Here is an 18,137-nt window from a genome sequence, read left to right on the forward strand (position 1 = left end):
AACCCCGATCATTAATCCCTTAGCAGCTGTCTTCTCATCAAATTAAGTCTGCAACTATTCATTCTTCTGTTTTCTGCTGTGGGGCTCACTCTTTGAAATAAATTCACTCTACACCTGTGACTTGATAATTCCTATGTAAAATTTAAGGATGGTTTAAAAACTTCTCTTTTAAGGAAAACTTTTACTAATTAAATATTTTGCTGCCAGGGCAGTACAGTTGGTAGTGGTGCAGGGACCATGGTGCATAGGACCTAAAAGATGATTCTTACTCTTTCTTCTCCATTTTTTGGTGTTCCTTTCACTCTCTTATTATTACATAGACGTGTTCTCAATAAGCAATATATCAAATGAAATAAAACTTGGAATAAAATCTTGAAACTAACAATTCAACAATATGCAGAAAGCAGTCCAGCAATAAGATAGGAGCTAGCTAGTATTTAGCATCAGCTGCCACATGTATAACATTTCACTATCTAAGAGGCAATATGTGCACTCAGTACAAAGAACTCCTGGCTATCCAAGAATGAGTCCAAATCTTTGGAGGTTATGAGTGACAAACCTAGAGCAGCTTGAGAAAAGGTATATTGAGGCAGCATGTAGGGGGCGTAATAAAGTGCTCCCACCTCATGTCTGGCAGCCTCTTTGCTGCCTTTGAGAGGGAACATCACCTAGAATGAAATCATCACCTTGGTATGGCCACCAAGTAATGCAGTATCCTCTCACACCAAGTCTGTATCTTCAGGAGCAAATGCCCAGGAAAGAAAAGTTAGAATGGTCATGAGTGAGGTGATCAAATTTGCAGACAACACAAAATTATTCAGTTTTTATGAGGAATTACAGAAGAATCATGTGAAACTAGAAGACTGGGCATCTAAATGACAAATACAAGTTTAACATGGACAAGAGTACTACTACTATTACTACTTACCACTACTAATTATTTCTATAGCACTTACAGACATACACAGCGCTGTACATCAAAACATAAAAAGAGACAGTCCTTGCTCAAAAGAGCTTATAATCTAGTCAAGACAGACAAACAAGAAGGTGCATCTATACACAGTGCTCAGGTGGGGGAATTACAGAGGGAATGATAAGACAGATATTGGTGCTTAACAGGTGGGTTGGAGTTAGGAATTGAAAGCATCTTCAAAAAAATGGGCTTTGAGTCTGGATTTCAGTACTCTTAAACTTTTAGAGGGGCATAATCGAAAGGGACGTCTAAGTCCGTTTACGTCCAACTCGCAAGTCATCCAAAGTAAAAAAACAGTCTAGGACACATTTTCAAAAAATAAGTCCAAAATTTTTTTCCTTTCGAAAATCGTCTAAGTATACGTCCTGCGGATCTGATCGTCCAAGCCGCTAAATCGTCCATCTTTATACCACATTTTCGGTCAACTTTTCGTCCAAGTCATAAACGCCTAGAAGAAGTCATTGGACGTGGGAGGGGTCTGCAAAGTGATGGACTGAACACCCAGACATGGCACCTAAATAGTGGGGTACCTTACAGGGCACAGCTGTGAACGTCATAAAAAGGTGCCATGTCTTCTCCTCATTACAGCTCCCTTATAGGGCATGGTGAGCCCCCAAACCACCTCCAGAATCCCCTAGACCCACTTATCTACCACCCCAATAGCCCTTATGGCTGCAGGAGCCATTTATATGCCAGTAAAAAATGGTTTTGGGGATGTATAGGGGAGTGCACATGTTTAAGGATCAATGCAGTGATTACAGGGGCTTATGGGCATGGGGCCTCCTCTCCATGGGTCCCTAACCCACCCCCAAGACGACTTAAGCTGCCTCTGTGCTGGACGACTAGTCTTTCCTATGCCAGGCTGCCAGGTGATGATGGTCTGGAGGCTGAATTTTAAAGGTGTGATTACGATTTTTATGGGGTTGAGGGGGGTCGGTGATCACTGGGGTAGTGTGTGGGGGTCTGTTTTATGTGTTTGCAGTGCTTATCTGGTGACTTTAGGTGGGTTTTTGTGACTTAGACCATATTTTAAATGGTCTAAATCACAATGTCCAAGTTCTGTCGATCCTGAGCTGTATAACTTTCGGTTATACATGCTATACAACTAAGTCTAAGCCAGCCCTCGCCCCGCCCAACTCCCGCCCTCAACACACCTCCCGAAACGCCCCATTTAGCTTTGGACATTGAGCGGCACTATGAAGGCCTAGGTCATTTAGAAATACGTCCAAAACCCGTTTTTATTATCGGCACTTGTACGTATTTGGGAAATGTTCGTCCAAGTGCCGACTTAGGCCGGTTTTTAGACGTTTTTCTCTTTCAATTATGAGCCCCATAACGTATACTGAAATTTTCTCTATCAGCAGTTCTTTTCATCCCCTTTAGAAACTGCTGGTGAAACAGAGGTCCCTGTTGGAATTTAGTCATAAGTGCTGTGTTTGAAATTTTTTGTTTAAATATATTTGTTGCTATACACTCCTCCCTCCACATTCATGGGGGTTAGGGGCAGAGCTAGCCCATGAATATTAAAAATTCACAAATAACATTTGGACTGACTCTGAGCCACCCCCACCTCCCTCCCGGGTCCCAGTGAGAATCAAACTCACAAACTCAATGTACTGAAGCGGGTGCTCTAACCACCAGACCCCACTCCTCCACTCGGAAGCCCTAAGCTTTCTCCAAAAGAAGTCGCAATAGCCAACTCCTTGTTTTTCTCTTTTACCCTCCTTTCACTATCAAGGCCATATAATGAAATAACATTAAGCAACCTTCAATCCAACCACTTATTAATAGCTACGTTGACGTCTTAGGCAACGCTAAGTAGAATGCGGGGGTGTGCCTGCAACTGTTCTGACCCTGCGCAATAACACACAATGTTCCCTTCCACACTGTCAGATCTGTGCATGCCTGCTTGAGGGCCGACAGAAAATGGTGAGTTTGTGTAAAAGCCAGCATTGTTCCATCGAGGCGCGGCTTTCGTCAGGAACTTGATTCATGGTGGCACAAGCTTATTCACTGTGTAGGTAAGCTCCTCTGTATTTATACCCGCTGGCGTCGACAAACTATAGGTCAGATTGTAATGTTTGTTGGTCATGCAAGGTGAGAGGGAGGGGGGAGGTGATTCCGGTTTTAGGAAATCGCAAATAACCGAAATCACGAGTCCTAAAACTGCAATTCGGGAGGGGGAAGTGTAGTGTGTTCACAAAAAATATCTACTAACACCAAAAATTGTGAGATTAAGTATTATCTTATATTCTTACATTTCAGCAAAGACAATGGCTTCCATTAGAACAGCTTAGCAAAAAGGCTAACATACCATACACAAATACTGCACTTACCAATTCTTGTAGTCTTTGAAACCCTGCCAGTAGGTTTACATCCATCTCCCTCAGGTGTTCTGCTTTATCCACAACCTTTCAACAAACCAAGATCTCATATTTAGAAAAGTTTCAACCTCATCTACAAGTTGCATCCCGACAGATTTTTCATGTAATAATATAAGCAAACTCGATAAAATAGGCAGCTTGTTAAGCAAAACACTAGCCATTAGTGGTAGGACAGATCATTATATTTCTTGAAATAAGCGTTATTCTTCTGCTGTTCTATTGTTACTGCATTGCACAGAGCTATTGAATAGATTTTTACAAGGAGATTTTTTATACCCATGAGGTTGTTTACCCTAACAATCCTGCCACCCAATCTTTGTAGGGTGGGGGAGGGAATCTGAGGCTTTTCCACTCCCCATTTTATTATTTTTCTTTTCGATGGTTCTGTGCTTTGATTTGTTTGAATGCTCCGATTACTCACAATAATTAAGTTTAACTGTTTTCACCAGTAGAATCGTGCATTATATTTTTAATTTAAGACATGCACAAACCCAGTGTATACAATACCACTCTAAGACTACACATTCAATCACTATTAACAAAAATATACATTGAGTAACAAGTAGTAATTGCTTGGAAAAAGAACTATTTATTCATGGAAGACTACAAACATAAAAAGCCAATTTTGATGCTTAATGCAAAGATCTTTTCCTCAAGCAATAAGAAAAGATTTTGGTATTCATGAATACTTTTACCTTAAATTACTGGCTTGCCTTTAAGGGTATCATCTCTACACAAACACTTTACTGGGTTAAGTGTAACTAATTTTTTGTGTGTGTGAGCTAACAAAGCATTACAGGAGGACGACAACCTCCACTATGTTAAAAATACAAAGAACCTTTAAAGCACTCCAGTCTGAAAGAACTCTGCTTTCAAACTGATCGCAAGCATTTTTCAGACACAGCTATATTAAAGAGGCAGTTGAAAGCAAGGTTCTTCACTCCAAGTTTTTTGATAATGGTATTCACATAAGAGATAATATAATCTACTCTAGCCTGACAGGAGGCCCTGATTCCCATTTAACATACTATCTTTATTTTGAGTCTTCTTTCAGTTGTGTCAGTGGCATTATTTTATCATTCTCAATGTTAGACTATAATGGTACTTTTTTAGTTTTCAGACCTGCTATGTTTTTACCTGTATTTTCTAAATGGTTTTCTGCCATATATGTATGCATTTTTTTTTTTTTTAATTGGAAATTTTTCAGAAAAAATACAAAGCCTCAGAGGTACAACAAAAGCAGAACCAAAAATCCACATGAAACAGATCCTCTCAAACCCCCCCAAACTCTTAATAACATAAAATGTTGTACCGTAACTCTGCAGTAAATGCACAAGAACACAGCCATTAAAACCAAACCCCCCTTCCCACCCCCACCCCAGGGTCAAAAAACATACCTAATAGCAATACAAAAGGTGTGCAGGTAACAAATATATAGCTAACCAGAGGTCATGAGGAACTGTCACACCATCTAATATAGGGATCCCACACCTTAAAAAAGGTAGTAAGACGAGTCTGAAGCAAAGCAGTCAATTTAGATATACGGAAAATAAAGTCCACTTTTCGCAGTAAGTGAATCCGAGCGGGGGGGGAAAGACTGTTTCCAATGAGCTGCCAATAAAAGTCTAGCTGCAGTAAAGATAAAACAAGCTAATTTATGTGCTTTAGCAGTCACTGATGCCAAGGGGAGATGTAAAAGAGCACTACCCATATGTCGAGTAAGAGTGGTATGTAAGATATCAGATAATAATTCAAAAACCATAGCCCAAAAGGGGACAACCCGCGGGCTGTCCCAATATGTATGCATTTTTGTAATCCACTTAATATCTTAGGATGGGTGGACTACAAGTGCTTAAATAAATATATCAGATCAATTCAACTTTCTGAAATAATTAAACAAATTTCCCAAGATTAGATTACAGACTACTTCCACCTGCCTTCTCAGGCCTGCACATTCTAAATCATTAGAATATGGAAGAAACAATGTACCAGTATATTGCCCATAGCCATATACTTATTAAATCGCAGTAAGCAACGGTGGTCATAAAAAGCAAATACAATGTTAGGATTACGAGATCAATATTCAGCAGATGGCGCTCAGCGTTTTGCTAATGACTGCCAACATTATGCCTAGAAATTCAATGCTGGACCATGTCCGGGCTCCAGTACTGAATTTAGCCAGCTCTGTTAAGCCAGAAATGTTATTATATTCAGTACTTCAACTGCCTGTTGCAAACTGCATAGGACTAACTTTTATGTGGTCCTCTTTATGTGGTTACCCTGGTAGTTTAAGTGCTGAATATCGGCATTTAACTGGCCAAGTGCTGGCTCTACCTCCCGAACACCTAAAATAAGTGGTTCTGGGTTAGGCACTAACTGGACATTTTCAGTGGCACTAACCAATTAAGTACCACTGAAAATGAGCAGTCAATTTCAAAATGGATATGGTAGAACTAGAAAAAATACGCCATTTCTTCTTGAAGGGATACTAGTAATAAATTCCATAAAGATCATCCTTGATATATAAAAGCATTTTGTCTCATACATTCTAACTAGATGACTTTTAGCAACAGCAGTCTGAAATACCCCAGTTGACATGACCACAAATTCTTTCAATTAATTTAGCTCCATCCCATGGAACAATTTAAAAACAAAACAAACAAATCTAAACTGTACTCCTTTCCTGACAACTAATGCAAGGCTGCCAATAAAGTCAAGCATGATTCCATCTATTCAAATAGGACAAAACATAAGCCACTGTGTTCTGTCAAACCTGAAGTCTATTCAATTGTTATTTCAGACCACAGTATAAAGAATTATACCACCACTAACCTAGGCAGAAGTAGGAAACATGCAACTAAGCAAAGATATAGCCCACATGAAGACTTCAACACTACCAAAACCTTTGCATGCTCCTCTAAGGCTGTAGGGGGCGGTATCTAGCAACTGACAATTTCCAATCATATGGTTCATCCAAGATAGTGGCATTCATAGGATCACTTCAGCCTAGATTCTCAAAATGGCGTCTGAATGGTATCTACATTAAGTGTTTTAATTAACGGTATGGTAATTGACTGCACCATTAAAAACCAATTAAGAAAAAAAGTAGGCACCACGAGGCACCTGAATCGCGTCTACACAGACACTTACCGGTGCTGAATGTCAAAAGAGTTGTGGTTATGGGTGGCGTTGATGTTCAGCGCCACTAAATGTGATTCTACATCGAAGACAGGCGCTGGAAATGTAGGCCTGTAAAACCCTAGCCTACATTTTCAGTGCCTATCTTCGAAACAGACTGCAATACTCAAAATGGCACCTTAGTTTGAGCGACATGCGACTGGTGCCATTTTTCAGGCACCAACCAATTCCGGCGCCATTTTGAAAATTCGGGCCTTCCTGTTTTACATTACTTGCTGCCATCTTGGATTTGTGCGTTCCATAGTCATCATCATCTTAAAAAGGGTATGTGACCTGGGTAGAGTTAATGACACTACTTTTTGTATCATCACCAAAAGGAATGGGATTATGACATCACTTCTGGTGGCATCATCAAAAGGGGAAAATGGGGAAGATAGTGTGGGACTTGGACTTATCCTTGATTCTGATTGCATGACAACTCAAAAGTGGGCATGGCACCTGTCAAAATCAATAACACAAATTAGCTTTAACAAAAGGCAGTTAACCTTACTACTGAAGAGACATCCACAAAAGACTCCTCCTGAGGTTTAATTTCATCTTATTAGCCTGTAGCCAGTGAAAAACTCTATCTAAACTGGCATTGAATCGAATAACCACAACCTGCAAATTTCTATCTAATATAGCCATAAGTTGGATGTCATTCAGAAAGCTACGAAACTGAAGGCCAATAACAAGTAAATATTGAATAAAACTGGTGACAAAATTGATTCCTGAAGCACCTCCTTATCAATCTCAATGTAGAAAAAGATTCTGCCATTTCATCTATGTTCTATCACAAAGAAATTAATCATTTTAGGACTTCACCGAGTGACAGTAGGGTGCTGCCTGAGTAGTTCATAAGACCTAAAAGAACCATTTGAGCAGCCCTAGAGGCACTGGACCACCAACCACAGAATACACGAGACCTGAAAGAACCATCTGAGCATTCCAGGAAGCCTAAGAGAACCGTCCGCAATACACGCAAGACCTGTGAAAACCTTCTGATCATTCCAGGAGCCTGAGAGAACCGCCTGAACAGCACATAAAACCCAAGTATGCTGCCAAAACAGTCCGGGAGAGGACCTATGGTCTGGAGGGCAAGTGGTCCATATGCAGTTTTTTTATATGCTCTCTCTACATGGGCAAGCACCATCCTTTTGGTTAAATGCTACTGGGCAGCAAAAAGCATAACTTTTAGTGTCTCTGTATGAGTTGTATTAGCCTTCACCTTTGCATCTGCCTTTAATATTGCACCATACAAGCTCTCAGAGCCTCTCCAACCTGATAAACTGAAGGAGGGCAAAGCTCCAAAGACAGGCAGAGAGAAGATATTTGGGGTCTGTCATGACCAGTGCCATTGTATCTTTTGCCAACTAAGTATCCTTCATCTAACTCTTGACTGTTAAGTTTGCCCGTAGCCCAGCAAGAGTAGCTTTGGAAGGCACGGAGAAGTAGTCCAGCCCCTAGAACAGGGAATATATATCTCAGCAACAACAGAAGGGCCATTGGGCTACATACAGAAAGAAGGGAACAGACCCTCCCTGGCAACTATCTGTGAAGGTCCAGGCCAGAGAAGAAAATCTGACTGAATCCTAGGAACAAGCGGCAGCAAATACAGGGCCAGCAAATAAGCCGCAAGGCATGCCATTACTGCATTTGACCAAAGGTGGCCTGAAGCATACACAGGCTGCAACTCAGCATCCAACTGGCACCACACCACCCTCTCTGATAGTTGCTAAAGGAGCTTGTTAACACAAACTAAAAAGACTCCCCACAAGACTGGCATCCACTTGCCACCCAACAGAAAAACAGCACTGGAGCACACAAGTGGAGGCTCATAAACCTTGGCTCCGACCATTGGAAAGGCAAGAACGCAGGGATCACCAAAGACTCCTTCCCCACCAAAGAACTCATAGGGGGAAGGAAGAAACTTCAACAATACCCTGCACAGCTCCACATCCAGGCACACAGACTTAGCTGCCCATGAACAAAGCATGCAGCAACGGCTCTAGAGCATCAAGGTAAAAATATCCACGGCTTGAGTTATATAGCTGAACTCCCTAAGCTCCCATTTATGTTTATTTGTTGTTGTTGCTGTTAAAAAGAACCCATGGTTACCCAAAAGAAGATATCTAGCACTCTGTAACACAGATCCTGCTGCCTCAGTGGGAAGTTCCTGACTCTACTAGAGCTGGCAGTATTTCTTCATTTTCTTTTATCCTGTGTTAACAGGCTCTTTCTTCTTTTCTTGTTGTTGTGAGGAGGTAGTACAGAGTAAGCAGCCTCAGAGGGAGTAAGGGATAAATCCAGGGGAAGGGGAGGTAGTAACCTAGCCTAACTAGGTATATCCCCCACTAGGCAAATTCCCCAGTCTCAACTGTTGGACAACAAAAAATATAAGTAAGGAAAGGTCCATCCTCACCTGCTGGAGATAGAGAATTCTGGCTTACCAATAACAAAACTTAATTTAATGTTCTCTATCACTACCTGCTGGTGGATGGTTTTAACCCACTCATCTCTGGAATCATCTGCTGCTGCTGACAAGGAATTGTAAAATGTCCCAAGCACAGAATACTTCGTACAACAATCTTAGAGGCATCAACCAAATCATTATTAGAGAAACAGAAGATCCAACGTGTTTCCTTTAAGAATTGCTATATTAATAAGTTGTTGCATGTTCAAAACTTGTATCCTGAATAAAGTACAGTCAAACCTCGGTTTGTGAGTAACGCGGTTTATGAGTGTTTTGCAAGACGAGCAAAACACTCTTGCAAATTGTGCCTCACAAACCGAGCACTGACTCGATTTGAGAGCCCCCACCCCCGAGAACCAGAATCACCCGCCCAAACCCTTGCCACGATCTGGCACGCAGCACCAACCCACAGGACATGCCGGTGCCGGAAGAGCTTGCCGCTTGCCACTGATCTCTGCTGGGCTGGGCCTTGAGCATCTGCACATGCTCAAGGCCCAGCCCAGCAGAAATCAGCGGCAAGCAGCAGGCTCTTCCGGTACTGGCACATCTTGTGGGTTGGTGCTGCGTGCCGGTGCCAGATCATTGTAAGGGTTTGAGCAGGCAAGCAATGCCAGTTCTTGGGGATGAGGGCTCACGGGCGGGGGCGATGCTGGTTCTCGGGGGTGGGGTGGAAACGCGCCAGTGGCCTCTGGATTGGAGGGGGGTCTTTTTGGGATGTAGTGGGGGGAGGTGGAAGCTAGCAGTGCTGGTGGCCTCATGAGGGGGGAGATGTGGAACCAATCATCTGAGATTCCCTTACTTCCTATGGGGAAACTCGCTTTGATATACAAGCACTTTGGTTTACAACAGGAGTGTCAAACTCAATCACATAAGGGGCCAAAATCTGAAAAAAGGCTAAGTCATAGAAACATAGAAATAGACGGCAGATAAGGGCCACGGCCCATCTAGTCTGCCCACCCTAATGATCCTCCCCTACCTTTGCCTAGTGAATAGAACCCACGTGTCGATCCCATTTGGCCTTAAAATCAGGCACGCTGCTGGCCTCAATCACCTGCAGTGGAAGACTATTCCAACGATCAACCACCCTTTCAGTGAAAAAGAATTTCCTGGTGTCACCTCGTAGTTTCCCGCCTCTGATTTTCCACGGATGCCCTCTTGTTGCCGTGGGTCCCTTGAAAAAGAAGATATCTTCTACCGCTTCGATGCGGTCCGTGAGATACTTGAACGTCTCGATCATGTCCCCCCTCTCTCTGCGCTCCTCGAGCGAGTATAGCTGCAGTTTGTCTAACCGTTCTTCATATGGGAGATCTTTGAGTCCCGAGACCATCTGGGTGGCTATTCTCTGAACCGACTCCAATCTCAGCACATCTTTGCGATAATGTGGCCTCCAGAATTGCACACAGTATTCCAGGTGGGGCCTCACCATGGATCTATACAATGGCATAATGACTTCCGGCTTACGGCTGACGAAACCCCTGCGTATGCAACCTAGGATCTGTCTTGCCTTGGATGAGGCCTGCTCTTCCTGACTGGCAGCCTTCATGTCCTCACTGATGATCACCCCCAAGTCCCGTTCTGCTACCGTTCTTGTTAGGATCTCACCATTAAGGGTATAAGTCTTGTATGGATTATGGTTGCCTAGGTGCATGACTTTGCATTTTTTGGCATTGAAGCTAAGTTGCCAGGTCCTAGACCAGCGCTCCAGTAGGAGTAGGTCGTGCATCATGTTGTCAGGCACTGAATCTTCGTCCGTTGTGCATTTGCCCACTACATTACTTAGTTTGGCGTCATCGGCGAATAATGCTATTTTACCTCGAAGCCCTTCTGCCAAGTCTCTTATAAAGATGTTGAATAGGGTCGATCCCAAGACCAAGCCCTGTGGCACTCCACTGATCACCTCCGTCATTTCTGAGGGGGTGCCGTTCACCACTACCCTTTGAAGCCTACCACCAAGCCAGTTCCTAACCCATTTCGTCAATGTGTCACCTAATCCTATGGAACTCATCTTGCTCAGCAACCTGCGGTGTGGTATGCTATCGAATGCTTTGCTAAAGTCCAGGTACACGATGTTCAGGGACTCCCCAACATCCAGCTTCCCTGTCACCCAGTCAAAGAAGCTGATCAGGTTGGATTGGCATGATCTCCCCTTAATAAATCCATGTTGACGGGGGTCCCGTAGATTTTCCTCATCCAGGATCTTATCCAATTGGCGTTTGATCAGAGTTTCCATTAGTTTGCTCACTATTGATGTTAGACTCACTGGTCTGTAGTTTGCTGTCTCCATCTTTGAGCCTTTCTTGTGGAGTGGAATGACGTTAGCCGTCCTCCAGTCCAACGGGACGCTTCCTGTACTAAGGAAGAGGTTGAAGAGCGCCGACAGTGGCTCTGCCAAGACATCACTCAACTCCCTAAGCACCCTGGGGTGTAGGTTGTCAGGCTAGAGAGTTGCGCGGGGACAGAAATCCCACCCGTCCCCGCCAAAGTCCCACCCGTCCACACCCGTCCCCGCGAGGAATCCCTCCGTCCCCACCCGTCCCCGCGAGGAATCCCCTCCGTCCCCACCCATCCCCGCGAGGAATCCCCTACGTCCCCACCCGTCCCCGCGAGGAATCCCCTACGTCCCCGCGAGGAATCCCCTACATCCCCACCCGTCCCTATAAACTACAGAAATAGTTATTTCATTTAATTATGTTACTGAATTAAAGGCTCTGGTAGAAGCCCATTTAAAAATAAGCAAAAAGACTTTATTAATTTGGAAATATTAATTGGGAAGATTACATACTTTGTAAACGGGTTTCTACCAGAGCCTCTAATGTTTATAAATTTTTATCAACACAACTAATATACTACTTTATCCTTATGCAAAAAAAAAAAAAAAAAAAGAATTTTTTTCCTACCTTTGTTGCCTGGTTTCTGCTTTCTTCATGTTCTCATTCAATTCCTTCCATCCACTGCCTCTCTTCTCTCTGTGTCTTCCATTTGCTCTGTTACTGTGCCTCTCCCTTTCTCCCCCCTCCCAAATTGGTCTGGCACCCATCTTTTTCCCTCCGCTCCCCCCATAGTCTGGCACCTCTGTCTTCTTCCCTGCCAGCGTCTTCTCCCCATTCCCTCTTCCCCATTTCCTTTCAGTGTCCTTCTCCCCCACCATCTTCCCCATGTCCTGTCAGGCAGCATCCTTCTCCCCCCTCTGCCTTCCCCATGTCCTTTCAGCATCCTTCTCCCCCCTCTGTCTTCCCCATGTCCTTTCAGCGGCCTTCTCCCCCCCCTGTTTTCCCCATGTCTTTTCAGCGGCCTTCTCCACCCCTGTTTTCCCCATGTCCTTTCAGTGGCATCCTCCACCCCTTTGTCTTCCCCAGTGCTTTCAGGGTCCTTCTCCCCCCCCTCTGTCTTCCAAATGTGCTTTCAGCATCCTTCCCCCCCCTCCTCCCGTTTACCCCATGTCCTTTCAGCGTTCTTCTCCACCCCTTTGTCTTCCCCAGTACTTTCAGCGGCCTTCTCCCCCCTTAAGCGTCTTTTCTTCTCCACTCCACCTTTCCTCCCTCCCTTTGTGGCGCTTTCGCACCCGACCGACAACAGAACAGGCCCGGTCGGACAAATCTCCCTGTCCTGTAGTGAATCTAAATTACCTTCTTACAGCAGCTGGAGTAGTGAAGCTGCTGTAAGAGGTAATTTAGATTTGCGGCTACAGGGCAGGGAGATTTGTCGGCCGGGCCTGTTGTTGGTCGATCGGGGGACCTGACCGGCTGTGCACATTCTCCGGGGCGGACCGCCCCCTCCCCCCTCTTTCGTACGCCATTGCCTTCTTCCTACCTGCCCTGCCGCACACAGCCGACCGGAAGTCTTCCTGATGTCAGCGCTGACGTCGGAGGAAGGGAGGGCTTTGCTTAAGCCCTCCCTCCGACGTCAGCGCTGACATCGGGAAGACTTCCGTTCGGCTGTGTGCTGCGACAGGGCAGGTAAGGAGGAGGAGACTACCCTCGCGGCTCGAGTGCACTGCGATCCAACCCCGCAGGAACCCCGCGACCCTCGGAGGCGTCCCCACGGGATCCCCGTGACCCTAGGGGGCGTCCCCACGGGATCCCCGCGACCCTAAGGGGCGTCCCCACGGGATCCCCGTGACCCAAAGGGGGAACCCGCGGGACCCCGCGGGATTCCCGTCATCCCCGTTCCCGTGCAGCTCTCTATGTCAGGCCCCATTGCCTTGTTAATCTTGAGTTTTGACAGCTCATCGTAGACACTGCTGAGCGTAAACTCAAAGTTACTAAACGGGTCAACTGAGTCGGCCCTTGTCTGTAGTTGAGGGCCAAGCCCCGGCGCTTCACGGGTGAAGACTGAGCTGAAGTATTCATTTAATAGTTGGGCTTTTTCAGAATCCTTTTCCACATAATCTCCGTTTGGTTTCCTAAGACGTACAATCCCGCCAGAATTTTTACTTCTATCACTGATATACCTGAAGGATTTATCTCTCTTCTGGATGTTCTTTGCCAGAAACTCCTCCATGTGGAATTTAGCCTCCCTGACTGCTGTTTTGACTTGGTCAGGTAGTCTGCTCTAGAGTCCTGTTTCCCCGATTGTTTGTAAGAGATGAATGCTTTTTTCTTCTCCTTGATGAGGTCTGAGATCTCCGCAGTGAACCATTGTGGCTTGTTGTTTCTTTGCCGCTTACTTACTAATTTAACATAGCGGTTTGTCGCTTCTTGTATGGTGGCTTTCAAAGTCGACCACATTTCTTCCACGCTATCGGTTTTTGCTTGGCTTTGTAGTGCCTGGTGAACAAAGGAACCCATGTCTTGGAAGTTTGTGTCCTTGAATTTGAGGACCTTGGTCAGCGTGTTAGATTTAGTGAAACCTTTCCTAAGATTGAACCATACCATGTTGTGGTCACTGGAGGCCAATATGTCGCCCACCGAGACCTCTGTGACACTTTCTCCGTTGGTAAGTAATAGGTCCAGTATTGCCTGATCCCTTGTTGGGTCCAACACCAGTTGCTTCAGACCAGCTCCCTTCATAGAGTTTAATAGCCTCCTGTTGCTGCCGGAATTGGAGGTTAGTGTATCCCAATCCACATCAGGCATGTTGAAGTCACCTAACAATACTGTGTCCCCACACAAGGTGATATTTTCTATATCCCCGATTATTTCCATATCCAGGTCAACCTATTGTCTTGGGGGTCTGTAAATTACTCCAAGATACAAGCATTTGTCCTTCCCTCTGGCCAAATTAACCCAAAGGGATTCCTCAGTGTATTGGACATCTGAGATTCTTGTGACCTTAATGTCATCTTTAGTATATAATGCTACACCTCCTCCCAATCTGCCTTCTCTGTCCCGGCGAAGCAAGTTGTAACCCGGTATGACCATGTCCCACCCGTGGGAGTCTGTGAGCCAGGTCTCAGATATCGCCACCACATCCAGGTCGGCATTCCTTATTTCTGTTTCCAACTCCAGGATCTTGTTTCCCAAACTGTGTGCGTTGACGTACATAGCCCTCCATGTTGTATTTTTGTTACGTATCAGTGGGGATATACCTGCTTGAGCTACTTGAACACCTACAGCATAATTTGCGTTATATATGTTCCCCCCAGACCCAGCAATATTTGCGTTGTATGTGTTCCCCCTGGACCCAGAACTACAATGTGTATTCCCCACAGACCCAGAACTACAATGTGTATTCCCCAAAGACTCAGAATTACAATGTGTACTCCCCCTAGACCTGGAATTACAATGTGGTCCATACTTATGATGTGAACCTAACCCCAACTCGAAGGTGTGTGTACTCGCCCCTGACCCAGACTTTCGGTGACTACTTACCACATCCTCAAAACAGTATTTGCAGTTTAGTTCGCCAGGTATGTTGTTTGTGTCTGTACCCTCCCCCGACTTACCTAGTTTAAAGCCCTGTGAAGAAGGCGGGTTAGACGGTGTCCAAGGACATTCTTCCCTCTTCTGGTCAGGTGTAGGCCGTCGTGTCCATGTAGTCCGTGCAAAGCTTCTCCATGGTGCAGGAACCCGAAGTTCATCTCCTTGCACCATCCTCGCAGCCAGTCGTTTGCCCTCTGTATTCGATCATCCCTGGCTTTGCCCTTGCCCCTCACAGGCTAAATTTTTAATTAAGATACTTACGGGTCCTTTTATTAAGGTACGCCAAACGATTTAGCGCGTGCTAAATGTGCACCTTAATAAAAGGACTCCTTAAGTGACTAAGGCTTAGTCTTAACAGAAATATAGGATTACAACATCTCTAACCCCACACCGGCTCTGTGGTGTAAACAAAATAAATATTGTAATCACAAAATAGAAAATAAATGTATTTTTTCTACCTTTTGTTGGTCCCAGGCTCTGGTTGTCTTCTGATAATTCGCTTGCCAGGGTCTCCTGCCCATTTGTTGTTTTCTTCATTCTCCGTGCTAACCATCCATCTTCCATTTTTGTCCTCCCCTTCCATTTCCCTTCCCTCCCTCGGTGGTCTGGCATCTTTCCTTTTTTTCGTGTCCATATCCGCAGCTGCAGCAATGGACCCCATCATCCCCAGATCCAACATCTGTCCTTTTCTCAACTACCCTTTCATCCAGCATCTCTCCCTCCTTCCCCACCACCCCAGGGTCCACCATCTCTCAGTTTCTCTTCCCAACTACCCTCCTATCCAGTATCTCTATCTCCCCCTCCACACCATCCCTTGTGTCCAACTTCTCTCCCTTTCTGTTCCTTCCCTCCCTCCATCCCATTGCCCACATCTCTCTCCCTCTCCTCTGTTTTATTTCTTACCCACCCCACCCTCCACTCAGTCCAGCATATGCACATCTGGACCCCTCCTTCTCTCCCTCTGGGTACTTCTACACCAGGGCCCGCCCCCGTCCTGAAGGCCTGCATGTTTTCCCCCCTCTTCTTCCCAGTCTCACCTTCAAATCTGGCCCGCCGTTCCTATCCTCCCTCCATCCCGGCTTCCTGATCTCCTCTGGCCTGCCAGCACGAACCGCTGCCGGCACGTTCCCACCCTTCCTCTGACATACGGGATTGTGTCAGAGGGAACATGCTACCGAGGTCAACAGCAGCCTGTAAGGTTTTCTACAGCCGGTTGGCGATCCTCAGCAGGCTGCTTTGAAAAGGAGACCAGGCGAAGGCAGACGCGAGTGAAGAGCAGTAGCAGCGGTTCGTGCTGGTGGGCCAGATTTAGTATAAAGTTGAAAATGTCTGGCGGGTCAATTTTTAACACACCGCGGGCCAGATTTGGCCCGCAGGCCAGAGTTTGGCATGTCTGAAATGAATTATGCTTGCAAACCAAGGTTCCATTGTAGTTTGATACAGCAAATGCTACTAAAGTGTTTTGCAGGTATCTGCCAGTTACATTTATTTACAACATTAAATAGCATTGGAAAATATTCATAACAAATTAAATGAACAAACCTTAGAAAAACAAATGCAATTACTTACAATATACACAGTCTGGTTCTTTAAGTCTTGATCCAGAGTTACTTGCTTGTAGAGGCGTACAAAGTCATTAAATGAGTCACAGTGTTCACGAAAATAAAACTCTTTCTCCAGGGTAGAACAGTGGCTATTTAGCTGACTCAGAATTCCCTCAAAAAGCAGTCTTGAAGTAAAACATTCTATGCAGTTCACAATCACATGGGGGAGCTGTATAAGTTAAGGCATGATCAACACTGACTTTCTTGTTAAGTATTACAAAGTCAAAGAATCTCGTAACACCAAATGCACCATTTTAACCTTTTGGTCTTTCAGAACCTAAGAAAGATGAGATGTGGCAAGTACCAAGTTGGTATAGCTTTAATCCCCTTAACCTCTTGTGTTTTTCCTTTGTTTTTATTAATTTCCCCTTTTCCTTATAAATATTGTAAGTCATTCCTTTCCTGAATATCCTTTTGTCCCAGTTTATTTGCAGTATCTGTCTTTCCCCAGTCTGGTTTGGTTTTTTTTTTTAATCTTATACCTATTTGTAATTAACTTTGTTAATCGCCTTGATTTGACTACAATTGTTAAGAAATGTGGTATATCAAATAAACTAACTGTAACTGTACTAATTTTTTTGCTGGCCGATATCATAGCTGGTTTTAAGAAAGGTTTGGTCAAATTCCTGGAGGAAAAGTCCATAATCTGTTATTAAGACATGGGGGAAGCCTCTGCTTGCCCTGGATCGGTAGCATGGAATATTGCCACTCTTTGGGTTTTGACCAAGTACTAGTGACTTGGATTGGCTACCGTGAGAATGGGCTACTGGGCTTGATGGACCATTGGTCTGACCCAGTAAAGTTATTCTTATGTTCGTATTGGTTCTGTTTGAAGGTGTTTTAAATGCTGCTTTACTAGTGAATGACTATCTCATTAGCTCATTTCTGGGTGTCAGTTTATTTTTAAATGTAGACAAAACAGAATTTATGGGTCAGGGTCCTTCTTTGGAGGAATTGAAAGGTATTAAAAGATAGGGAATGTAATTCTTCCATGCCTGGCTTTTTCTTTTTTCCAAGTCAAAGAGAGATTCATTGCTTTTATGTAAGGAACAAGTTAAAGCAAGCATTTTTACAGCTTTTTACAAGCTTTGATTGCTATCAAATCTCAAATATTATCTTATAGCTTGATGATTTTAGATCAGTTCTACAGTCTCTAGTTCTTTCTGGTCTCAACTACTGTAATGCTATTTGGACCCCCCTAAGGTTTAGTAAAGCTATGAATGTAGTTGAAAATGCAGCCACCATCTCTCGACTGGAATAAGGTTTCTAAGTCACATTACACCTGAACTAAATATTTTGTACTGGCTACCTAGGGCAGAGAAGATTAGATTCAAAATATATGTTCTGAATTTTAAGTTCATATATGAAATTATCTTTTACTGCCATAAAAACACTCATGACCTGTTTTTGTGTAAAGGATTTGTTAGTTGTTCCTGCAGTATAAGTAATTCATTTTTACTAGCCAAATATTTTTGGTTGACATTTCTGCAATTTTGAGTTTGTTACCAGATACAGTAACTTATTTCCAAACCTAGAATATTAGCATTTTAGAAAACTCTTAACTATATACTCCATCTTTGCTATTAAATTGTTTTTTTGCTTATTTTGTTAACACTAATAGAGCATACTACGCCATACTTTGTATTTTTCTTTGAATATTTTTAC

General features: G+C 44.1%; 1 protein-coding gene across 4 annotated transcripts in view; it reads right to left on the minus strand.

The window, feature by feature from the left end:
• The window catches only part of ORC5 (origin recognition complex subunit 5), a 144,054-nt gene that overhangs the window by 104,549 nt on the left and 21,368 nt on the right, over positions 1–18,137 (minus strand). For all 4 annotated transcript variants that reach the window (XM_033958469.1, XM_033958467.1, XM_033958468.1 and 1 more), the window contains exons 4-5: positions 16,438–16,641; positions 3,310–3,384 (exon numbers count right to left, since the gene is read on the minus strand). In XM_033958469.1, coding sequence (XP_033814360.1) covers positions 3,310–3,384; positions 16,438–16,641 — 279 coding nt within the window. The remainder of the gene's footprint in view (positions 1–3,309; positions 3,385–16,437; positions 16,642–18,137) is intronic.

The sequence above is a fragment of the Geotrypetes seraphini genome, chromosome 9 (genome assembly GCF_902459505.1).
Source record: "Geotrypetes seraphini chromosome 9, aGeoSer1.1, whole genome shotgun sequence".
Classification (NCBI taxonomy): domain Eukaryota; kingdom Metazoa; phylum Chordata; class Amphibia; order Gymnophiona; family Dermophiidae; genus Geotrypetes; species Geotrypetes seraphini.